The sequence below is a fragment of the Eucyclogobius newberryi genome, unplaced genomic scaffold (assembly GCF_026437365.1).
Source record: "Eucyclogobius newberryi isolate DKJ021-1_F unplaced genomic scaffold, fEucNew1.0.hap1 SCAF_17, whole genome shotgun sequence".
Taxonomy (NCBI): domain Eukaryota; kingdom Metazoa; phylum Chordata; class Actinopteri; order Gobiiformes; family Gobiidae; genus Eucyclogobius; species Eucyclogobius newberryi.
The window spans coordinates 15,025,732-15,052,413 of NW_027315801.1; the positions used below are offsets into that span (position 1 = coordinate 15,025,732).

The 26,682-nt window shown below is 44.1% G+C and overlaps 1 protein-coding gene across 1 annotated transcript; it reads right to left on the reverse strand.

The window, feature by feature from the left end:
- Nucleotides 1–1,997: 1,997 nt before the first annotated feature.
- On the reverse strand, nt 1,998–26,682 carry LOC140362587 (membrane cofactor protein-like). The gene is given in 11 exon segments (XM_072448670.1): nt 1,998–2,145; nt 3,142–3,202; nt 3,640–3,819; nt 7,831–8,010; nt 8,539–8,598; nt 8,601–8,708; nt 10,873–11,058; nt 15,831–16,006; nt 16,669–16,768; nt 22,090–22,272; nt 26,624–26,682. Coding segments are annotated over 11 exon segments (1,437 nt in total). The 5' UTR covers nt 26,679–26,682.

The following is a 26,682-nucleotide window of genomic DNA, read 5'->3' on the forward strand; positions in this document are numbered from 1 at the left end:
AGAAATAATTAACGAGATAAAGATAATATTTCGGCCCTGGCGTGAAAGCCCGTCTCTGCTGCAGCCTCTTCACCTGGTCCATTGCACAGGCTCTTACACCTGCAGCCGCTCCTTAAGCTCGAGCACATATATTTTGTGCCGTACAAGAGCAAATTGACACACATTTTCACAATCTCTTCCGTTCATTCAACTACATCAAATTTGTGACTAATGGCTATATAATCTCAACATTCAAGTCATAGTCCTAGTGTTTTTTTGTTTTTTCACTTTTGTCTGACACAGATCCACAGTCTTTGATAGAAACGGGTGCGTTGCAGTTGAGGGCGATCTCCCAGTCCAGATCTCCCAGTTCAGATCTCCCAGTCCAGATCTCTCAGTTCAGATCTCCCAGTTCAGATCTCCCAGTCCAGATCTCCCAGTTCAGATCTCCCAGTCCAGATCTCTCAGTTCAGATCTCCCAGTTCAGATTTTCCAGTCCAAATCTCCCAGCCCAGACCTCCCAGTCCAGATCTCTCAGTCCAGATCTCCCAGTCCAGATCTCCCTGTCCAGATCTCCTTGTTCAGATCTCCCAGTTCAGATCTCTCAGTCCAGATCACAAAGTCCAGATCTCCCAGTCCAGATTTTCCAGTCCAGATCTCCCTGTCCAGATCTCCTAGTCCAGATCTCCCAGTTCAGATCTCCCAGTCCAGATCTCCTAGTCCAGATCTCCCAGTTCAGATCTCCCAGTTCAGATCTCCCAGTCCAGATCTCCCAGTTCAGATTTTCCAGTCCAAATCTCCCTGTTCAGATCTCCCAGTCCAGATCTCCCTGTTCAGATCTCCCAGTCCAGATCTCTCAGTCCAGATCTCCCAGTCTAGATCTCCCAGTCCAGATCTCCCAGTCCAGATCTCCCTGTTCAGATCTCCCTGTCCAGATCTCCCTGTTCAGATCTCCCAGTCCAGATCTCTCAGTTCAGATCTCCCAGTTCAGATTTTCCAGTCCAAATCTCCCAGCCCAGACCTCCCAGTCCAGATCTCTCAGTCCAGATCTCCCAGTCCAGATCTCCCTGTCCAGATCTCCTTGTTCAGATCTCCCAGTTCAGATCTCTCAGTCCAGATCACAAAGTCCAGATCTCCCAGTCCAGATTTTCCAGTCCAGATCTCCCTGTCCAGATCTCCTAGTCCAGATCTCCCAGTTCAGATCTCCCAGTCCAGATCTCCTAGTCCAGATCTCCCAGTTCAGATCTCCCAGTCCAGATCTCCCAGTTCAGATTTTCCAGTCCAAATCTCCCAGTCCAGATCTCCCAGTCCAGATCTCCCAGCCCAGATCTCCCTGTCCAGATCTCCCTGTACAGATCTCCTTGTTCAGATCTCCCAGTTCAGATCTCTCAGTCCAGATCACAAAGTCCAGATCTCCCAGTCCAGATTTTCCAGTCCAGATCTCCCTGTCCAGATCTCCTAGTCCAGATCTCCCAGTTCAGATCTCCCAGTCCAGATCACCCAGTCCAGATCTCCCAGTCCAGATCTCCCAGTCCAGATCTCCCAGTTCAGATTTTCCAGTCCAAATCTCCCAGTCCAGATCTCCCAGTCCAGATCTCCCAGCCCAGATCTCCCTGTCCAGATCTCCCTGTCCAGATCTCCTTGTTCAGATCTCCCAGTTCAGATCTCTCAGTCCAGATCACAAAGTCCAGATCTCCCAGTCCAGATTTTCCAGTCCAGATCTCCCTGTCCAGATCTCCTAGTCCAGATCTCCCAGTTCAGATCTCCCAGTCCAGATCTCCTAGTCCAGATCTCCCAGTTCAGATCTCCCAGTCCAGATCTCCCAGTTCAGATTTTCCAGTCCAAATCTCCCTGTTCAGATCTCCCAGTCCAGATCTCCCTGTTCAGATCTCCCAGTCCAGATCTCTCAGTCCAGATCTCCCAGTCTAGATCTCCCAGTCCAGATCTCCCAGTCCAGATCTCCCTGTTCAGATCTCCCTGTCCAGATCTCCCTGTTCAGATCTCCCAGTCCAGATCTCTCAGTCCAGATCTCCCAGGCCAGATCTCCCTGTCCAGATCTCCTTGTTCAGATCTCCCAGTTCAGATCTCTCAGTCCAGATCACAAAGTCCAGATCTCCCAGTCCAGATCCCCCAGGCGTACGACGGGTCAAGACATTAGTCACCAAACTGGACCAAGAGAACAAAACACACATTAAAACCAAAGCCACAACTTGAGTTTAGACATAAAACACACCTTTGCACGCTAGAATGACTAAACCTATTACAAAGTGCATTTAAATAACTTTAACAGTATTTATTCATGTTTTACTCAACAATGATTAAATTGAATAAAAACAAGTACAATTGTAATTATAGGCTGATTTTTTTAAAAGTTACCACCTGAACAAGCTTTTAAACTCTGGCTTTTAATATTAACAACAATATTAATATTAATAGTATTGTTATGACATAGAGTGTAATAAACATACCGTTTCGCTTTCTTGATGAATCCAAAGTAAATGCAACATCCAACAACAGCGCTGCCACAGGTTACTAAAAAACAAGAGAAATACCCAGACATAAGAGTGAGCAATGGCAACATAACCATGACAACATCATGTTAGCAGGGCTGCAACTAAACCAAAGTGGGTAAAAGATATTGTTACCAAATGTCTCATTTAGTTATGATATAGATATATTAGTGTTGTTGGTGTGGTGGGAGAATCAGTGTCAGCTGTGTCTATGCTTGTTATTTTAAGTATTTTATTATCATTACTGTTCTATAACATCTACAATTAATCATAATATATTTTCTTAAAGTAGCGTTGCAGGTAGAAGGATGTTTGGGTCCCCAATGTATCCACAGGTCACATCTGGGTCACTGGGGTAAAGGTTGGGAACCACAGCCTAATGCAGCATCGACCACTACTATCACTACTTTCATTTTGTGTCTTTTTCCCAGATAGAAGTCCAATATTTTGCACCAATGTTTTTCAGCAGTCCCAGTCTCTTTGTGCCCAGTTTGTGTTCGGTGTATTAGATCTGTTTTTAAACACTAATGAATTCAAATGGAAATAGAAGAGCAATCAGGCTTTAAAATGAGGCCGTACGATCACATAAATGTGATGTGTTTGAATTCAGGGGGCATGCATTGTATTGAGATATGCTGCGTATAGTGTGTACATGTTTAAAAAAGAGCACTTACCACCCAGTATGCAGAGTACGATCATTAATGTATTGCTTGCTGTGGAAAAACAAATTGAATAGATTAAGATGCATCATAAAGCTTTTATTTCACGGTTAAGGTGAAAGTGATAAATATGTGAGGAAAATCTGTATCGGCGTCACAGAGGACGGTTATGGAACGATCTAATCAAAGAGGAGAATAACGAGGAGTATTTAAAGTCGAAGTACAGAGAGACAGCAAATGAAACGATGTGTTAAGTGTGAGAAGGAGGCACAGACAGGCCTACGTGAAAGAAAAATGAGGGCTGAAAGATTAAGGGGAATTCAAGTCCAATTTGAATGGAAGAACAAAATATCCCATCTTCCCTGTTGTATGTTATTATTTATGGCAAATCCATAATATATTGAAATATATGCCAGTAGAAATGCTGGTAAGTATTTCCCAAAATCATTCAGCCTCAAGAAGAACAGTCTTTGACAGAATTAAAAGCTCACTTGTGCATTGTGGGAGTTCTGGAGACCACTGACTATTGAGGGCACATGTCAGGGTACTGGCGCCGTTCATTGTGTATCCACTTTTGCACTTAAACCTCACAGAGTCCAAGTACTTATAAGAGGGACGCAATCCCACATCCAGCTCGCCGTGCTTTACATCAGGAGCCGCGCATTCAATAGCTACAGCCAGAGAAAACTCAAATGAGCCTCAACAAACTTCTGCATTTGCAGTCGCAACTAAGGCAAGAGAATAGTCTGTTCATTCATCAAATATTGAGGTCATACTCGTAAAAGTACTATACCAATAGTTTGAAATTAGTATAGTATAATACAAATCATTTATTTTGTGATGTATACATGATTGGCTTACTCCTTATGACATCCAGTGCCCAATAAGAAATAATTTCTGACTGAAGCTAAACTATTTACATCTATGCTTTACCGCTATAGCACCTACAAAAGAAAGAGCATATGATCTAATTATGACTCTGTTTGGTGGTATAGAACCTGTGGTTTTAAATCAGTCAAGTGGCAGTTTGTGAAGAAAATTACGTCCTAAACAGAATCCCTTAGCCCATGTCATCAATTTGCAACATTCCATCCAAAATGCAACGACAATTTACACAACACATCACTTTTATAACGGTTTAAACAATAATTTATAAGTAAAGAAATGTTTTATCAGTAGGGGTGTAACAATGCACAATGACATGATGCATCATGATTCTTATGAGCGTTTAGCTACCAAGCGCCTGTGTTATGGAATCAGCTCCAGTCCATGTTAAAGAGGCCGACACAGTCTCTTCATTTAAGTCCAGGCTTAAAACGTTCCTCTTTGAAATCGCTTATGGTCAGACCAGTTAGGAACAGAAATATAAACCCACAGCTCTAGCTATGCTGCCCTAGGAGCAACTATGGGGGAAGTATGGCAGCTTGAGCACTATCCTCTTCTTCTGACTACTTATTCTATCAAACAATATTTATTTTTAAATTCCACTTGCAAACTGTTCACCGCCTTCTTTTTCTTTTTCTCACTCTGAGGACCTGTGGATCCAGATGCCCCTCTCCTGGTGAAGTGGTCCCTGCCCCGTGTGGACGGTCCCTCATCTGCCTGAGGAGTGGGTCCAGCTCGACTCTTGACGGTCCCTCATCTGCCTGAAGAGTGGCTCCAGCTCCAGTCTCCCTCGCGTCCGTCTGTGAGAGTCAGAGCTCTCCTTCACTGGAACTCCTCCAGGTTTCTACTTTTTTTCCCAAGGATGTTTTTTGTAGTTTTTCCTGGCCGAGAAGGAGAGTCTAAGGACAGAGGACTCTGGGACATCGTCCCTTGCCACCACTGACATTGTTGATTCATTTTTCACTGTGGCCCTCAGAGGCAACTGTTGTTGTGATTTTGGGCGTTACAAAAATAAATTGATTTGATTTATGTGTCACGATACGCATCGTGAATAAGTCTCGATGCGAAATTGACAGATGCACGCTGAAAAAAACTGTAAGATTCCACCGCAGACACGTCCTGATGGCCCGCTGAGCTAAATACTTAATTAAGGGGTTCTCAAGTGTGGGGCGCGCCCGTTTGGAAGGGCGCAAAGCCTGGCCAAGGGAGCACGAGACATTTGGAGAAATGTGCATACATTACGCGTGACACGTTGGCGGTAAATACACCTTTTCAGTTGACCTGCCCTGAGATGACCTGCCCTGAGAGGACCTGCACTGAGATGACCTGCCCTGAGAGGACCTGCACTGAGATGACCTGCCCTGAGATGACCTGCCCTGAGAGGACCTGCACTGAGATGACCTGCTCTGAGATGACCTGCTCTGAGATGACCTGCTCTGAGATGACCTGCTCTGAGATGACCTGCCCTGAGATGACCTGCCCTGAGATGCCTTGCTCTGAGATGACCTGCTCTGAGATGACCTTTCCTGAGATGACCTGCTCTGAGATGACCTGCTCTGAGATGACCTGCTCTGAGATGACCTGCCCTGAGAGGACCTGCACTGAGATGACCTGCCCTGAGAGACCTGCACTGAGATGACCTGCCCTGAGATGACTTGCTCTGAGATGACCTGCTCTGAGATGACCTTTCCTGAGATGACCTGCTCTGAGATGACCTTTCCTGAGATGACCTGCTCTGAGATGACCTGCTCTGAGATGACCTGCCCTGAGATGACCTATCCTGAGATGACCTGCCCTGAGATGACCTGCCCTGAGAGGACCTGCCCTGAGAGGACCTGCTCTGAGATGACCTGCCCTGAGATGACCTGCCCTGAGATGACCTGCCCTGAGAGGACCTGCCCTGAGAGGACCTGCCCTGAGATGACCTGCTCTGAGATGACCTGCCCTGAGATGACCTGCTCTGAGATGACCTGCCCTGAGATGACCTGCCCTGAGAGGACCTGCCCTGAGATGACCTGCCCTGAGATGACCTATCCTGAGATGACCTGCTCTGAGATGACCTACCCTGAGATGACCTGCCCTGAGATGACCTGCCCTGAGATGACCTGCCCTGAGATGACCTGCCCTGAGATGACATGCCCTGAGATGACCTGCCCTGAGATGACCTGCACTGAGATGACCTGCCCTAAGAGGACCTGCCCTGAGATGACCTGCCCTGAGAGGACCTGCCCTGAGAGGACCTGCCCTGAGAGGACCTGCCCTGAGAGGACCTGCCCTGAGATGACCGGCCCTGAGATGATCTGCCCTGAGATGACCTGCTCTGAGATGACCTGCTCTGAGATGACCTGCCCTGAGAGGACCTGCACTGAGATGACCTGCCCTGAGAGGACCTGCACTGAGATGACCTGCCCTGAGATGACTTGCTCTGAGATGACCTGCTCTGAGATGACCTTTCCTGAGATGACCTGCTCTGAGATGACCTTTCCTGAGATGACCTGCTCTGAGATGACCTGCTCTGAGATGACCTGCTCTGAGATGACCTGCTCTGAGATGACCTGCCCTGAGATGACCTGCTCTGAGATGACCTGCCCTGAGAGGACCTGCCCTGAGATGACCTGCCCTGAGAGGACCTGCCCTGAGATGACCTGCTCTGAGATGACCTGCCCTGAGATGACCTGCCCTGAGATGACCTGCCCTGAGAGGACCTGCCCTGAGAGGACCTGCCCTGAGATGACCTGCTCTGAGATGACCTGCCCTGAGATGACCTGCTCTGAGATGACCTGCCCTGAGATGACCTGCCCTGAGAGGACCTGCCCTGAGATGACCTGCCCTGAGATGACCTATCCTGAGATGACCTGCTCTGAGATGACCTACCCTGAGATGACCTACCCTGAGATGACCTGCCCTGAGATGACCTGCCCTGAGATGACATGCCCTGAGATGACCTGCCCTGAGATGACCTGCCCTGAGATGACCTGCCCTGAGAGGACCTGCTCTGAGAGGACCTGCCCTGAGAGGACCTGCCCTGAGAGGACCTGCCCTGAGATGACCTGCCCTGAGATGACCTGCCCTGAGATGACCTGCCCTGAGAGGACCTGCCCTGAGAGGACCTGCCCTGAGATGACCTGCTCTGAGATGATCTGCCCTGAGATGACCTGCTCTGAGATGACCTGCCCTGAGATGACCTGCCCTGAGAGGACCTGCCCTGAGATGACCTGCCCTGAGATGACCTATCCTGAGATGACCTGCTCTGAGACGACCTACCCTGAGATGACCTGCCCTGAGATGACCTGCCCTGAGAGGACCTGCCCTGAGATGACCTGCTCTGAGATGATCTGCCCTGAGATGACCTGCCCTGAGATGACATGCCCTGAGATGACCTGCCCTGAGAGGACCTGCCCTGAGATGACCTGCCCTGAGATGACCTATCCTGAGATGACCTGCTCTGAGACGACCTACCCTGAGATGACCTGCCCTGAGATGACCTGCCCTGAGAGGACCTGCCCTGAGATGACATGCCCTGAGATGACCTGCCCTGAGATGACCTGCCCTGAGATGACCTGCTCTGAGATGACCTGCTCTGAGATGACCTGCCCTGAGATGGGCCAATAAGCTGATATTGTAGTTGTATATTTTCCAACGAATCACCCCAAAAAAGCTTCTGGGTTGGAAAATGTAGGAAAACAAAAAATAACAAACTAAAAGAAAGAAAGTTTAGAAGAGCATAACCTCACACAACATACTTGTTTGATAGTTTAAAAATTATTTCTCTGCTTTTCATTAGGCGGGGGACTTACACTTGCACTCTGGAAGTTTGGGAGACCACTGACTGTAAAGGTCACAGGTCACGCTGGGCTGTCCTGTCATATTGTGTCCAGAGAGGCATGTAAACGCCGCAGAGTCCTTGTACTTATAAGAGGGACGGGAACCATCCACCAGCACACCACCCTCCACTTTGGGAGCTGTGCACTGTATCACTATGAACACAAGAAGAGGGATGAACAAGGAAAATACAACTTTTATCACCATTGTCGAAATATAAATGGGCTCAAGCTACAACAAATCAAGATAAGCTTTATCATGCACAGATGTTTAAGTCCACCCTCCAGCTAAGGACTCTGGTCAAGATCCTGGCTCAATATCTGGACAAGCATCCTCAGGTGTTTACTGTGTGACAGTTTGCATCATTAAAGGGTCTAATGTAGAGGGCCTTCCCCATTAGGTTGAAAAACTAAGTACCCAGTACCAATAAATACTAAAACAAGCATCCAAAGAAGATGCTCATTTGCTTCCTTCATGAACGGCTTTAGAATAGTCTTGTTGTTACTGTGTGTTGTGCTGTGGCTGGGATCTGGGGTTCATAGAACCACTTCGTTTATTGTCATTAAGATATCAAAATCTGCATCGAGCCTTTTCCTTAGTATCAAAATAGAAATAGAAATGTTTCTATGGGACAAAAATGCAGCATCAAAATATTCAAAGATGTATTCCTCCATGTTACGTACTTGTACACTGGGGTATTGTTCCAGACCACTGGCTCTTCTCTCCACAGGTCAGCACACTGTTAACTTGTATCCCTCTGAGCACTTCAGCGTCACCTTCTCTGAGTATTTGTACGTGGGACGAACATCCACCACCTCACCGTCTTTGATTTCAGGAGCCGTGCATTCAATTGCTGTGGAGAGAGAAAAATGTGTTAATAATAATGTGTAATAACTTCTACAGTATTAAGTATTTTATTATCATTACTGTTCTATAACATCTATAATTAATCATAATATATTTTCTTATAGTAGCATTGCAGGTAGAAGGACGTTTGGGTCCCCAATGTATCCACAGGTCACATCTGGGTCACTGGGGTAAAGGTTGGGAACCACAGCCTAACGCGTCATCGACCCATCACTACTTTCATTTTGTGTCTTTGCACCAATGTTTTTCAGCAGTCCCAGTCTCTTTGTGCCCAGTTTGTGTTCGGTGTATTAGATCTGTTTTTAAACACTAATGAATTCAAATGGAAATAGAAGAGCAATCAGGCTTTAAAATGAGGCCGTATGATCACATAAATGTGATTATATTCAAGATAATACATATTATTTTCTGCTGTAAACAGTTTTGGCTTAATGGCTGGATGTGTTTTTAATAAAACTTTGTCACTTTGCATCAAAATATTCAAAGATGTATTCCTCCATGTTATGTACTTGTACACTGGGGTTTTGTTCCAAACCACTGGCTCTTCTCTCCACAGGTCAGCACACTGTCCCCCCCTGTTAACTTGTATCCCTTTGAGCACTTCAGCGTCACCTTCTCTGAGTATTTGTACGTGGGACGAACATCCACCACCTCACAGTGTTTGATTTCAGGAGCCGTGCATTTAATTACTGTGGAGAGAAAAATGTTGGCCAAATTTTAAATATAAGATGAGAAAAGATAAGCCTTTATTAGTCAACACAGTGAGGAAATTTCAGTGTTACAACGCAGAAGTATAGTTTTTGATGAATGAAATGAATGAAATGAATGAAATGAATGAAATGAATGAAATGAATGAAATGAATGAAATGAAATCTTAATCTATAACTCATCTATAACTCATCTCTACAACAATTGGCTAAATTGTTTAAAATATTTACACAAAAAATGCCCCAGACTATCAATATTTAATTGATACAATAGAAAAAAAAAAAAAAAACTACTGAAAAGTAGTGTTTCTACTTTTAAGTAATTCATCTGTGCGCTCAAAAGTAACAAAAAAAAAAAAAAGAGCAAAAATAGACGTGGCAGAGTACAAAGACACACGTAACGCGCGCACATGTGCTAAACGGCGATCTGAAACATTGAAAAGAAAGTTTCTTGGCCAGACCTGACTCACGGGTCAAAAATATGTGCATAATCACCCTGGACAATATTTATGTGTAAATATCTTGTTACAACACAACACTCAGTCGATAAGTACGAGCTCAGGAGCAGATGAACCAGATGTGAAGACACAGAGTCATCAAGGACAGCGGGGACAGTAGGGACAGTTCAGATGTGTTCTTTGTTTATAAAACTTCAAAACACTGTTATAGTACAATTCAACTTATATTCACTGATTTATTAGTCTAATTAGTACCGTGGCGGGCGGTGAGCCGCGAGTCCCCCGGTTCTAAAGACTCATTACTACCACGCTTATTTAAGTGTAAATATCTCATGTTACAGCGTGGCCACCTGTGTTTTTTTTTTTCAGGTGCAGCCAGAATATGGACAAGTTATTTTTTCTTCTTGGTAAATACTGTGTGCGCGGCTTTTATTCAGGAGCGCTATATATACGGTACATAATGAGCTACACAACTGTTCCTGGGCTGGAAGTTGCCAACACAAAGCCATTATTGTTCCGACCAAAGTTCAATGTCCTTCTGTTTAGAACAGGATCTTGCATTCAGAGAACAAACTGCACAGAACGGTTTAAGAATTTTTTTTAGATTTTGTATTACTTAATTACAATTTCAAGTTTTTATAGATAGAATTTGATTATATCCACTCTACAAAGAGAGCTTGGGACCATTTTATTCTACGGTGTGGTCCGAGGTAGGACACCTTTATTTTCTTGTTTCTTAATGCTTCTGTCCTGGTTTCCCTCGCACTAGTCTCCTCCCTCCATTTTCGAGTCCCATGTTTGTGAAGTTTTAAACTTCACAAACAGTCAAACTAGGCCAGATTCTTTACCACAATTTATGCCATATGCAGTTTGAATATGACTTTCATGCAGTTTATTGAGCACTAAGAAAAGTGGGACATTGTCAGTTGGTGGAACAGGTCAAACAAAAGAGTGGCAGGTGAGAACAAGGACCAGTTATACTCACGGTTGCATTTTGGAAGCTCGGGAGACCACTTGCTGTTGATGTCACAGGAAACACTGTCTGAGCCCACTATGTCGTAGCCAACATTACAGCGGAACCTAAACAACGTCTGATAAGGGTAGGAGGGTTGATGCCAACTAGACGCCGAACCATATCCAAACTTGATCTTAGGATGTGGACATTCCACCACTGGAAATTATAAAAAACTTTTTAGTAAATTTTGTTTATGATCTTGAGAAGCTTAGATTTCAAAATGCTGCACTATGTATTGCATAATCTTTGTAGAAATATTGGACAAAACCCATCTCCTGTGTTACTCGAAATATAGAACAGAATGTATCTACCATCTGACAGAAATTTTAATTCAGTTCAAATTCCAAAATCATTTCAAAAAGTGATTGCATCATTCTGTGGATTCTGTGTTTTGCACGTTTCCTCACACTTCCTCTGTGTAAACGCTCTTTCTCACTGCAGCCACACTTTTGTACCAACAACACAAAACCTTTCCTCAACAAACTGTGCAGAGGACTTTTGAAGACAAACTAGATAAAAGGAACACCAATGTACAATAAACTAGTGTCCTGGCTAAGGGTTCATCGATATATCGGCCTAGTATGGGTATCGGCCGATATTCATGTCATTGAGTAATATTGGTTTCAGTCCAAAAGCACCGATATCAGTCCGTGATGTTACGTCTTGGTAATGAAGGCGTTGACTCTGCCGTACCTTCAGAAACAGGAAGAAAACAACAGCTCATGGACAGAGGCTGTTTTCTTAGAACAGAACACTGTAAACTTTATCCAGTCTTTAGACAAAAGACCCAGAGATGACAAACTCGTCTAAATATAATATAAATATAAGCGCGGTGAATTCACTCGCGACCCGCTAAAAACCTGTCTAGTTTTCCTCCTGAACGATCAGTTTGACACGATTCCTCCAGATAAATTTAGTGTTAGGTTTAAAGAAGGAGAAAACTAGTGTGATCAGACACAGAGGAGAGAGCGTCTCTGCTGCTGTTAAAGGAGGCGGAGAAACACGAGGATGACAGACTTTAGTCAGCGAAAGAATCTAAATTCACCGAATGGGAAAGTGTTGGCAGATTTTTTCCCTTATAAAGAATAATCATATCATAGCCAACAGTCTAATAATATCCAAACAGCGCTAAACAGTGCTCAGTATCAAAGTTTTTCCGGTTCTTCCCCCAAAGAAGGGTATTATGACTTTGGATTTGGTCCTCATTTTAGAAAGAAAATGTGTTTATAGCTAGTATCTTTCTTTGATAAAATATATAGATATAATATGATTTAAAATACAAGCATCTAAAAATAACCACAACAACATTTAGAAAATATTGGCCTAATATATCGGTTATTGGCCACAGATCTGCCCGTAACATTGGTGCACCCTTAGACCAGATTATTACAGCTTTTGGTCAGAGGAGGTAATTATGTTTGGATTTTCACAAGGCAAGCAATTTTTGATGCATTAAATCATATTACATTCCAAGAGTTACCGGTATAATAGTTAATAGTTATAATAGACAAACGCTAGTGAGAATAAGAGAATTTGGGGAATGGAGCATAGGGCATGTCAGAGTTCTCCTCTGGATATGCAGATTCTATGAATAAATGCTCCAAAAACCAGCCTCCACGAGCTCCGCTGAGGTCCAGTAGTGTTATGTAGACTCCCAGCTGAGTGCGTGTGCCTTGGTATGGACAAGTCTATTTACAATCAATGTATAAATATTTGCAAATGGACAATTCTGAATTGAATTTATTACAGCCATGTGATGAAATACCCATGATGGAAAAGGAGGTTGGAGTCTAAGATCAAGACAGCCCGGAGAGAGGTGAGCCAACTGTCTGAGGCCCAGAAAGGTGCAACGCGAAAGCAAGTACCCAAGAAGTACAACCAGATGCTCATAACCTGAAGCACTCGAAATTGCCAAACAAAGGCTCCAAGCCTTGGTCAGCCGCCTAAAGAGGTACACGAGAGAGTGTAATAATCAATGGCAGGGTAATAACAGCAGAGCAGACCCACCAAGGCTGGAAACTGAACAGTAGTGGAAAGGCATATGGGAGAGGGAAGCATCCCACAACCGAGATGCACAGTGGCTGGTGGCTCTGAGAGAGAACCACAGCAACATCCCTGAGCAGAACCCAGTTATCATCACTGTGGCAGACAGAGTCTCAGGCATGAACAGCTGGACAGCCCCGGGCCCTGACATGATACATGCATACTGGCTTAAGAAACTCACCTCACTCAACGAGCGCCTAGCAGCCCAAAAGAACACACTGCTAAGTGACGGAACTCACCCTGAATGACTAACCGAAGGGCATACGATCCTGATCTAGATCCGTTAAAGGGCACAGTCCCGTCCAACTATCGGCCAATAACCTGTCTCTCCACAACGTGGAAGCTCCTGTCGGGCATAATGTCTAAGATAAGATATGGCGGGGCATATGGATCAATACATGAGCACTGCTCAGAAAGGCATTGGCTAAAATACCAGAGGTGCGAAACATCAGCTCCTGGTTGACAGAATAGTCACACAGGACTGTAGAAACCGATACACCAACCTGAGCACTGCCTGGATTGATTACAAGAAAACATATGACTCAATGCCACACACTTGGATCATTGAATGCTTGGAGTTGTACAGCATCAATGGGGCTCTAAGAGCCTTCATAGGGAACGCGATGAGGTTGTGGAAAACCACCCTTGAGGCCAATGGCAAGCCACTTGCACAAGTGACCATCAAATGGCATATACAAGGGTGATGCACTGTCCCTACTGATGTTCTGCAAAGGTCTGAACCCCCTCAGTCAAATAATCAACAAGACTATGGATACGACTCAGGAATGGGGCTAAAATCAGTCACCCCACTACATGGATGACATGAAGCTATATGCTAAGATCGAACGGGACATTGACTTCCTGATCCACACCACCAGGAGCAGCTCAGATATCGGAATGTCATTTGGACTAGAGAAGTGTGGGCGGATGGTGACTAAGAGAGGGAAGGTAGTCCACACAGAGGGGGTCTCACTCCGAGAAGGAACAATAGCATTGTTTGACATTGAGGACAGTTACAAGTATCCCACAGGCAAATGGCAACATCGAAGAGGTAAAAAGGAAAGTGGCTACGGCCAAATACCTACAATGAGTGAGGCAAGTCCTCAGAAGCCAGCTCAAGAACAAGTCCCAGGCAATAAACAGCTACGCCCTGCCAGTGTTCCGATACCCTGCAGGAATAATCAGTTGGCCAAAGGAGGAGATACAGACCACAGATGTTATGACAAGAAAGCTCCTGACCATGTATAGAGGGTTCCATCCCAAATCCAGCACCCTGAGACTGTACACTAGTGGTAAGGAAGAAGAGCGAGGACTAGTGAGTGTGAGAACCACTATCCAGGACGAAACGTCCAAGATGCACAAGTACATCAAGGACAAGGCTCCTACAGATGACGTGCTCAGTGAACGTCTCAGACACTGGGGAACAGAGGATGATGAGGTGCTGGAGGGACCATCATGGGAGGACAAGCCCCTACATGGGATGTACCACCGGAACATAACTGAAGTGGCTGGGACCTTTGGATCAAAAGACGAGCACTCTACCACTGAGCTACTGCTGCCACAAGTTATACCTCTTAACGGTCGCTTTCACCGTCTTAGGGGTGGGTGCTGTTGCTTTTGACATTTGTACACCTTGATGAAATAATTACGCCAGGGTGGTCTTTTGGAGTATCCTTTCAAATGGAGCTAAAACAGTCTTCATCCATTCTCTTCATTGTTTTATACAAGCCTCTCCAGCACTGCCAAAGTTTTATTGATGATTTTACTGAGATGTTTCAGTCGTATACACAGACTTTGATGGTTTGGTCATTAACGGTGTTTCAATGCGCATGTTGATAATGTTTGTGACAGAAACGCTAAAGAGCTTGATGCTGTCCTTGAAACCTTCAGTCTTACTCAGCATGTGAGAGGCCCCACCCACAGCAGAGGGCACACTGTAGATCTCATAATTACAAAGGGGGTAAATATTTCAAATGTCAATGTGGTCGATGCTGCTCTGTCTGATCGTTTCTGTGTTTTCTTTGACCTGTCTGTTTTTTCCCAAACCTCCGGTTGGTCCTGCATTTGTTCAGAGGAGTCACATAAATGATGGCACAGGTGCACTGTTTATGGAAATGATAAACTTTGAAAATGTCTCATGTTCTAATGTAAATTATTTGTTGAACTCATTTACACTCAGTTACATCTAGTGTTTTGAATGTTCTAGACACCATTGCCCCTATGAAGGCTAAAATGGTTAAAAATAAGCAGAAGGCGCCGTGGAGAAATGATGATTCGGTCAGGGCACAGAAAAGGGAGTGCCGCAGGGCCGAACGGAAATGGCGCAAGTCAAAGCTCCAGGTTCAAAAAGAGATTTACAAAGAGAAGGTGAACATGTACAACCTAATTTTATGTAGAACTAGGGAAAGATATTTCTCTGAAATTATTGGAAGCTGAAGTAACAACTCGCATGTCCTGTTTGCCACAGTAAACAGATGAACAAACCCTCCAGCTCAGCTGCCGTTAGAACTCATTTCCACATCCAAGTGTAATGAGTTTGCATTATTCTTTAATGACAAAGTTCAGGGCATTAAAAATGCTATAAATCCCACAATGCAAAATTACCCTAAAACCACCTAGACACTTAGAGGGGGTCTATTCAGTTACTGGTGCTTTTGCAGCAGTAACTGACAAAACTGTCCATGAGATCATCACCAGTCTGCATTCATCTACATGCTGCCTCGATGTGTTACCCACCAGATTTCTAAAGTCTGTGCTGAACAGTTTGATAGCACCACTCACTCACATAGTTAACATGTTGCTTCAATCTGGAACATTCCCAATGTCTTTGAAAACTGCGGTCATAAAGCCTCTCCTTAAGAAGAGCAGTCTTGATGCCGCAGTACTCTCGCTCCGGATGTCGGTGGCTTCGGCCTCATCCTGCTGCTCGTTCCCGGGGCCCTCGGACGAGCTGGGGGACTTTTTGCGTTTCCGGGCGCGTGCGGCCGGGGGGGGGGGCTGCTCCTCCGCGCCGTCCGGAGCGTCTTCGGCCGCCGGTCCGCTCTCCTCCGCCATCTCCCGTCTCTCCAGACCGGACCTCGTAGACGCACGGCTACCAAGCAGCGACATCAGTGGAAATATTAAAGCCTATAGAATGAAGCCAAAAGAATAAAGCTGTACGGTGGAAGCACCGAACGTCAAAGAAGGAGAGGAAGATGAAGAAGAGTCTCCCTGGAATAAAGCCGGTCGGACTCTGAAATGGAGGGAGTACTTTTACTGACTACGAAAAGTCTGAGGAATAAAGTCTGGCGGTAATGCAACACTCGGATGCCAACCGCCATAAAACAACAACAACAACAACAACAACAAACAACTATTCTAGTCACAAAGACATATCATGACCTCATGGGCTTTGTAACACCAAAGCAATGGAAGGTGTACTTTTACGGACTACGACAGTCTGAGGACTACGAAACGTCTGAGGAATAAAGTCTGGCGGTAATGCAACACTCGGATGCCAACCGCCATAAAACAACAACAACAACAACGACAAAGTCTGGGGAATAAAGTCTGGCGGTAATGCGACACTCGGCTGTCGACTGCCATAAAACAATAACAACAGCAACAACAACAGCCTAAGGAATAAAGTCTCCGGTCTGGAGGGACGGGAGATGGCGGGGGAGAGTGGATCGGTGGTCGAGGGCGTTCTGGACGGCGTGGAGGAGCGGCCTTTTCTGGCTGCACGTGCCCGGAGGCGTGGGGGGTCCCTTGGCTCGTCCGAGGGTTCTGGGAGTGGGCGGCGGGATGGGGCTGGGGCTATTGATATCCTGAGTGAGAGCAGAGACTGTAAGGTGATCATAAAGCTTGCACAGGATAGTGCATCCTTTAAGGAGTGGAATTCAGTGGCATTGTCAAAGAGCCTAACTGTAGCTGTGGGAGTGATCAAGAGTGCGAGTGTCCTTAGAGATGGCTCGCTGCTGGTCGTGTGCAAGGACGCGGCTCAGCAACGGAAGACGATTGGAACTAAACGTCTGAGTGGAAAGGACATTCTTGTGTCTGATGCTGAAAGAAACACGGTCAGAGGAGTTATCGTAGGTGTCCCTACGGCGACGTCTGTGGATGAAGTTAAGGAGAATTTGACGGGAGCTACGGTGGTGGATGCTAGGCGGTTGAAGGTGACCCGGTCTGGGGTAAGATGTGACAGCTTGTCGGTAATGGTAACACTTGAAGGGAGGTGCCTGCCTAGTAAGGTGTTCATTGGGTTCATGTGCCATGACGTTAGGCCATATGTTCCACCGCCCCTGCGTTGCTTTAAGTGCCAGCGCTTTGGGCATATTGCAGCGGTCTGTAGAGGGAGGCAAAGATGTGGTAAATGTGCAGGAGATCACGAGTATGGGAAGTGTGACGTGGGAGCAAAACTGAAGTGCTGTAACTGTGGGGAAGAACATAGCTCTGCCTACGGGGGATGCAGGTTTAGCAAAAGAGCTGCTGAGGTGCATAAAATAAAGGTCTCTCAAGGTATATCCTATGCAGATGCAGTCAAGAAAGTTTCAAGTAACAAGTTTAGAGTAAATACAGAGAGAGGAGCCAGCGCTGCTCCCAGCCAGGGCGAAATGAGAAAGGCCAGCGTGGCTCCCAAGAAGTGTGAAGGTTTCAAGAGTGGAGGTCCCAAGTGTGCAGGTTCCAGAATTAATGAGAATACCCTGGTTGTGGATAGAGAGGATTTTGTACTCTTTATGGTGGATGTTGTAAACTGTGCTGCTCAGACTCAAAGCAGAACTGAAAGGATCAGGATCATTGCTAAAGCTGCAGGGAGATTCCTTGGAACAAAGGAGCTTGATTGGGCAGATATAGAAAACAGGCTAAAGGCGCTAAATGGGAGTCGGAGTGATGGGGGTGTGCTTTTGGGGAGTCAGGGTGATCAGAGTGACGAGATGGGGGTGGGGGTGGTCTCCTGTCCTTGTCCAGTCTCGTAGACGCACGGCTACCAAGCAGCGCCATCAGTGGAAATATTAAAGCCTATAGAATGAAGCCTAAAGAATAAAGCTGTACGGTGGAAGCACCGAACGTCAAAGAAGGAGAGGAAGATGAAGAAGAGTCTCCCTGGAATAAAGCCGGTTGGTCTCTGAAACAACAACAACTATTCTAGTCACAAAGACATATGGGCTTTGTAACACCAAAGCAATGGAAGGAGTACTTTTACGGACTACGACAGTCTGAGGACTACGAAAAGTCTGAGGAATAAAGTCTGGCGGTAATGCAACAATTGGATGCCAACCGCCATAAAACAACAACAACAACAACAACAACAACAACAACTGAGTCATTACGGGCCCATCTCTAATCTGCCATTTTGGGGCAAAGTCCTTGAAAAGGTTGTTTACCAACAGCTCACAGATTTCCTCTTAATAAACAACTCGTTTGATGTTTTTCAGTCAGGTTTTAGACCTTATCACAGCACTGAGACTGCTGTTGTCAAGGTGATAAATGACACCCGCCTGAACACTGACACGGGCAAAAAGCCTCAGTCTTAATTCTGTTAGATCTGAGTGCTGCTTTTGACACTGTCGATCATGGGACCCTCTTACAGAGACTAGAGGACTGGGTGGGCATCATTGGCACTGCCCTAAACTGGTTAAGGTCCTATCTGGAAGACAGGAAGTACTTTGTTGAAATTGGTAGCTGTGTCTTAGACCACATGACCCTGACCTGTGGAGTTCCCCAAGGGTCAGTCCTGGGTCCCCTTCTGTTCAACCTCTACATGCTGCCTTTAGGTCAGCTGATACGCAGTGAAAATGTGTCCTATCGCAATTATGCAGACAACACTCAGATCTATGTTTCACTGTCGGCAGGTGACTATGGACCAGTGGATTCACTCTGTCACTGCATCAACAGATCAGTTTGTGGATGCAAAACAACTTTCTCCAGCTGAACTCAGACAAGACTGAAATAATCGTTTTTGGCCACAGAAACAAAGAGAAAATGTTAGCGTCACCTCCAGAGTCTCGCTCTAAAACCTACAAACCAAGTTAGAAATCTGGGGGTAATAATGGACTCAGACTTGAACTTTAACAGTCACATCAAATATGTCGGTGTAATCCCTCATTCGTCCAGGCGTGTTCCATAGTCGATCCAATGCAGTGAAGAAAGTTGTAAAGAACGTTACATAGGTGAGACGAAACAGCCTCTACACAAGAGGCTTTATCAGCACAGAAGAAATACTAGTTCAGGACCACAGAGCGCCGTGCATCTCCACCTTGAAGCCTCTAATCACTCGTTTGAAGACGGTGATGTGAAGGTTTTAAGCAGGGAGAAAAGATGGTTTGAAAGAGGAGTTAAGGAAGCTATTTTTGTTAAAAAAGAAAGACCTTCTTTAAACAGAAATGGAGGGCTAAGGTTTAATCTTCCTGTTATTTATAATGGGTTACTGAACCCCTGGAAAGGTAGAGGACATTCAGATGCTAATCAGGTACTCAGGGTGGTTGAGCCAGGGTCTCACAAAGACAAAGAGGTTTCTAATAGCCCATTAAGATTCTGAATAGGCTAGCTCAGTAGATACAAGGGGGGAGTTTCTGTTGAAACAAACAACTCTTTCTACTTCAGGAAGGCTCCTCCCAATGGGCGGGTCTTACCACAGAACAGTATTAATATCGGAGTTCTCGACCTAAATTCTGTTATTGACAATGACTCTTGGATGAGAGTCGAAACGTCTATTTTTTCAAACTGAGTCCAGATGACTACAACTGAAGCTTTTTCTACTAAAGTCACATCAAATCAATAACATCAGCAGCTTTTTATCATCTAAAAAACATTGCCAAACTATAGTGTCAAAACCAGACTTGGAGAGACTTATCCATGCGTTTGTCTCCAGTAGATTAGACTACTGTAATGGCCTGCTCACTGGCCTCTCCAAACGAGCTGTAAAACAGCTGCAGTACCTGACTAGAACCAGGAAGTACCATCACATTAGTCCTGTTCTCAGGTCTCTGCACTGGCTCCTGTGGCTCAGAGAAGAGACTTTAAAGCAGCTCTGTTTGTGTACAAGTCTCTCCACTGCCTACCACCAAAGTACATCTTGGGCATGTTAGTGCCACATGAACCATCTCGGACTCTGAGGACCTCAGGGACCGGCCTCCTGCAGGTGTCCAGAGTCAGGACTAAACATGGGGAATCTGCGTTTCAGCTTTATGCAGCTAAAATCTGGAACAGTCTTCCTGAAGATGTGAGACAGGCTTCTACTCTGACAATGTGCAAATCTAAGCTAAACTGTTATGTTTAGCTGTGCATATGACTTCTCTTCTCTTTTATGTCTTAAATTGTTTTGTGATTTCATTAGTTTAGACAATCAGTTGGACTGATTTAAAAGGGAGTTGGACTCCAAAACACGTTAAACGTGTACAAGTACGTACAATCAGTTGGACTGATTTTAAAAGGATTTTAAGGAGTTAGACTCCGAAAACACGTTTCCCTTTGTGGCTATGTGTTTTTTATTTTTATTTTTTATTTAGTTAATTTTGTTGTATTTCTGTTTCTGTAATTTCTTTGTGATTTTAATGCATTTTTCCTGCTGTGATAAGCACTTTGACTTGCCTTGTGTATGAAATATGCTCTACAAATAAACTTGCCTTGCCGTGCCTTGTACTTTTTTTTCAGTATTTGCAAAAGTAAATTGCTAACGCTAATGCTAACGCGAATGCTAACGCGAATGCTAACGCGAATGCTAATTAGTGTCAGCATTAGCGTCTGTTGTCAAACCTGGGATTCAGGTCGTCCTGGTCGTGGAACACTGGACCAGCTCTATACTCTCCATCGGGTGCTCGAGGGTTCATGGGAGTTTGCTCAACCAGTCCACATGTGCTTTGTGGATCTGGAGAAGGCTTTCGACCCTGTCCCTCGGGGTGTCCTTTGGGGGGTGCGCCAGGAGTAAAATATGAATGGGTCTGACATTTTCATTGTAGGTGCATTTCCACTGTGAGAAAAAAGAAATCCGGCAATCACATTGTATTTTTAAAAAAAATGTATTTGTGGTCAGATGAGACCAAAATTTTGGTATAAACTCCACTCGCCGTATTTGAAGGAAGATGGATGAGGACCATCCCAAAAAAAAACCCATCCCTACTTTGAAGCATGGGGTTGTAAAAATCATGCTTTGGGGGAATAAACATGCTTTTGGGGGTGGGAACATCATGCTTTGGGGGTGGGAACATCATGCTTTGGAGGTGAAAACATAATGCTCTGGGGGTGGAAACATCATAATCTGAGGGTGGAAACATCATGCTTCGGGGGTGGAAACATCATACTCTGGGGATGGAAACATCATTCTTTGGGGGTAGAAACATCATGCTCTGGGGGTGGAAGCATCGTGCTTTGGGAGTGCTTTTCTGCACATGGGACAGGACGACTGCTCTGTATTAAGGAGAATGAATGGAGCCATTTATTGCAAGATATTATGAAACAACCTTCTTTCCTCAGCCAGAGCATTGTCTCCATGACAACGACCCGAAGCACACAGCCAGGAGAACCAAGGAGTGGCCTAGCCAGTCTCCAGACCTAAATCCAATAGAAAATCTTTGGTGTTGCTCAGCGACAGCTCTGAAACTTGACAGATCTAGATAAGATCTGTGTGCAGGAGTGGGCCAAAATCCCTGCTGCAGTGTGTCCAAACCGGGTCAAGAACTACAGGAGACATTTGACCTCTAATTGTAAACAATGCTTTTGTACCAAATATTATTAACACTGATTTTCTCAGATGTTCAAATACTAATTTACAGCAATAAAATACAAATAAACATTCAAAAATTATACAATGTGATTTTTGAATTGTTTTCATCATTAAATTTAGATAGACATTAAATAGAATCTGAACACAACTACTCTTGAACAATTTTCAAAATTCCTAACATTTTTAGCCTGAAATTGCTATTCCAATCAACTTTATTTTAATGTATTGTATTATAATTATAATTTGATAGTGAATCTGTTTTTCACCTATTTAACCCCATTAAAAGTAATAATGACAGACATCAGTCCATTTATTTTCAGTGCCAGTGTCATAACCAGCATAAAGGCTTTGTGACGGCTTTGGTCTGAGCACAAACTGAGTTCTGCTTTACATAAGAGAGTTTTGTCATTTAGAAAGAGAGAGAGGAGTGAAGTGACACTTACTTTCACACTTCATTTTCAAATCGCTCCATTGCCCGTTGATGCAGGTGACAGTTCCAGATCCAAATCCCAATTGTTTGGAGCCGAACTGACACCCGAATCTGACTGTGGTGCCGTTAGGCGCTGGGAACTTAACACCAGTGTACAGGACCATGTTCTTTTTGCTTGTGGGTCTGAGGCAAATACCTGTAAGAAACAAGGAGCAGGGGTTAGGGCTGTGCAAAGGACTCGAAGTGAGAAGAGGGCAATTCAAGACCACAGTATGCTGCTCTCTTATCCAATTTGTAGTAAACAGCCTTGTAGTAAATTCAAATGATATAAGTTGGGGAAATCAGACTCCTTTGCCATTGGTTTGGAGAATATGCTTTTATTTAGGCTAAAATTAATATACATGTGACTAATACACTGCCTGTCCAAAAAAAGGTTGCTCTAAAACGCTGTATTTAAACCAAACTGATGCAGTGAGTGGCTTTCTCATTTCTGAAACAACCATGTGGAAAGACAAATCCCGTGGTCATGGAACAGAGTTCAGTGTGTTTGAGAAGTGTCAAATCATTAGTATCGAGCAGAGAAAACATCTCAGGAGAAGCAGAAACTAAAGTACTACAGATCTGAACCCTAGTGAGTGTGTTTGGGACGAGCTGGAGAAGGCTTTGTGCAGTGGTCACTCTCTCATCATCATTTCTTATAGTTAATTTACTTAAATGTATTTATAATATGATTTCATGACCAATCAAGGCAGATCTGTTTTACAAAGTACCTGGGTGTTCATCTGAACCACAAACTGTACTGGACTCATAACACAGACGCACTGTACAGGAAGAGCCAGAGTCGGTTCTACCTCCTGAGGAGACTCAGGTCTTTTGGAGTGACAGGGCCACTCCTGAAGGTGTTGCACGGTGGCAAAGGCGGTCAGCGCTCTTGCCTCCCAAGAAGGAGATCATGGTTCTCTGACCAGACCAACATCACATGATCTCTCTGGGTGGAGTCTGCATGTCCTTCCTGTGTTACCGTGGGTTCTCTCCGGGTACTCTGGCTTCCTCTCACCGTCCAAACACATGCATGTGTTAGGCAAATTGGCAACTCTAAATTGGCCCAATGGACAGGTGTTGAAAATGTCCTTAAATAAATTAATTCCTTCTACGACTCTGTGGTGCCCTCCTGTATGGTGTGGCCTGCTGGAGCAGCAGCATCACAGAGAGGGAGAGGAAGAAGCTGGACAAAGTCATCAAGAAGTCCAGCTCCGTCCTGGGCTGCACTCTGGACTCGGTGCAGGAGGTGGGGGACAGAAGGGTCCTGGCTAGATTCACATCTATGCTGGACCATGAGTGTCACCCCCTGCAGGACACTCTCTCCGCTCTGGAGAGCAGCTTCAGTGAGAGACTGATCCACCCTCGCTGTGTGAAGGAAAGGTTTCGTAGGTCTTTCCTTCCTGCTGCTGTCAGACTTTATAACAAACACTGCTAGCCCTGAACATGTGCAATACTGATGTAACCATGTGCAATTACTGTCGTACTCACAAGCAATTAAGGCCATACTCATGTGCATACAACTGATGTAAATAAGAGTGTTTTATTTTGTTTACTTACTTACTATTAGTATTATTTAGTCTTATGCTAGCTAGTTTTACTTCACTTTATTTATTTATTTTTATTTTATTATTATCTTATTTTTATCTTTTTATCTTATTCATCTATTTTATTATTTATTTCCCCCCCTCCATTCCCTAATAAGATATGAGAGGAGTTTTGTTTAGAGTTTTTTGTTTTGTTCATAAGAGTTCTTCTATTAAGAGTGTTTTTTTGAAACTTCCTATAATCTGTCCTTTCCCTCTGTATCTACTGCGTTGTAACAACCAAATTTCCCCATTTGTGGACAATAAAGGATTATCTTATCTTAAATGTCTTTAGCTTACTTGTTAGACATTTACGGTTCTGCCTCTTAACAGTCACTTTAGAAGACAAAGTATGTTTTTGCTAAACTTGTCAACCATTGAAGTGAATGATTTTATAGGAGTGGCTAATTAATATGCGTGGACAATAATTAATATGCATAAATACCGACCAATACCGCCTCTTCACATCCGATTCACATCAATGTTGTTCCAGGAAACACGGAAACAGCCATAATCACTTTAGAGAGCCAATAAGAAAACTGATGTTTACAATGTTGTGGTAGCATTTCACAAGCTAAGCGCTAATTTATCTAAGTCAAAGAAAGTAGTGTCAAATGCTTTCCAAACAATTCATCATCGTTCTACTTTCAGTTATTTACAAATAGGTGTTTTATTCCTGACTCAAAGCGATTGTTCGTACAGAGAATTTATACGTTTATTGCTGGTGTGATTTGTGCTGACATTAGCTTCTATTCTTGAATTAGTACCGCATTTTCCAGACTATACGTCGCAGCTTTTTTCATAGTTTTGGCCGGGGTGCGACTTATACTCCAGAGCGACTTATATGTGATATTATTTGTTATTTTCACACTGACAACCGCAAGAGTTTGCGGAATTATAAAGAAGTTACACAGAGGAAGGAGAATTCAATGGATTTAGTGATTTGGGGTAATACTGATGCATCGGTAAACTTGTTAGCATGTTCTTTATGCTAATGTTATCTGAATAACTGTTAATATGTTACGTTCATATACCAGACATGACAGTTTGTTGTCTTTTGGGGTGTTTTCATCATTTGAGTATGTATCCTTTAAAATGGAGCTAAAACAGTCTCCATCCATTCTCTTCATTGTTTTACATAAGCCTCCCCAGCACTGCCAACGTTTTATTGATGATTTTTGATTGATGATTCTGCCCCCTGTGGTTCAGAGAATAGACTTTAAAGCAGCTCTGCGTGTGTACTAGTCTCTCCATTGCCTAGCACCAAAGTACATCTCGGACTTGTTAGTGCCATATGAACCATCTCGGACTCTGAGGACCTCAGGGACCGGCCTCCTGCTAGTGCCAGAGTCAGGACTAAACATGGGGAATCTGCGTTTCAGTTTTATGCATCTAAAATCTGGAACAGTCTTCCTGAAGATGTGAGACAGGCTTCTACTCTGACAATGTTCAAATCTAAGCTAAAAACTGTTTTGTTTAGCTGCGCATATGACTGAAAGGATTTTTCTTTGCACTCTTCTCTTGTACCAATTGCCTTGTGTACAAGATAAGACAAATAACAAATAAACTTGCCTTGCCTCTATGCGTCATGTAGCTGAAGGTGTTACGTTAGCATACGTACACCTATTCACCATGTTTTCTAATATGTTATTATTGCATTTCAAGATGAAATGTCTGTTCTTGGTCTTGGATTTTATCAAATACATTTCCACCTAAAATGCGACTTATACTCCAGTGCGACTTGTATGATTTTTTTCTTCTCTATTATGCATTTTTTGGCTGGTGCGACTTATACTCTAGGAAATAGGGTAGTTTAGTTCAGTCAGTGCCATGAATGGTCAAAGTGCATTGTTCAAACAGGAGCGTCACTCTGGAGCTGCTCAGCTTTTTCCAGGTGCCTATCGGCCAACTGATGCATCGGCTGGGCAATAATGTGGGCCACAGATAATAGAAACATAATATTCCACTGAATTGTTTTGAGTGTGAAGAAACAGGGAATGTTCCAATCAGGACTTTACAATTTCAAAGTTTTATCAGAATCAGACGTCAAGAAAATGGTTCCAGTTTCCATGAATCAGTGATAATTGCAGTTTAGTCCCGAGGGCTGTTTCATAAAACCTATTTAGTAAAGCCAAGCTTACGGCGGGGTGTACACTGACTCCGGTCCGGGTGCAGCTTGGGACCCGGCAAGACACTTACACTTACTCCGGTCCACCGTGACCCGTTTTTTTGACAAATGCCACGTAGATTCACATGTTTTCATGTGACATCTGTCTGGGAAGCCAGACCACTGCAGTCACCCACAAAAAAATACTTCTTGTGGGCTTTTTCCACTACCTGCGGCCACAGTGTTCGGCGCTCAGTGTAATCGGGTGCAATTTAAGCACTTTCTAAGTCTTGCACTGCACCTGGACAGTCAGTGTACACTCTGAATAAAGAAGATGCAAATATTGAAAAAGACAGGCTTATGAACATATTATTAATAGACAAACATAGTCGATAAAATGTTCAAAAATAATTGTAACTTCACATTTTGTAAATATTAAGTTTTTATCAAGTCTTATAAGTAACATTTATCTAGTATTAAAAACAAAATAATTCAGACTCGGCCTTTAAGGCTGCTCCAGACCAGTCTAAGTTTCCCATCTAAAATGACAAGCTGAGCACGCTTTTTAAACCCAAATGAGCCAAAAGAAAGTCACACTTGGCCAATGGAGTCTAGCTTTGAAAGTAAACAAGTTTTATGACCGAGTTCTGGCCGAGTTAATGTTGTAAAACTGTACAATTTAAATGAATCCTCTGGGGTTGAAAATCCTCCAAAATTACAACATAAAGTTCCCCAAATCCCCACAATTTTAGCACAATTAAAAATAAATGAAGCACTGAAATGATCCACGTAGCGTTCACGGTTCATGTACTCACCATAAACACTCCTGGCCACACCGAGGAAAACGAGAAACATCCAAAAAGCCTTCATTGCT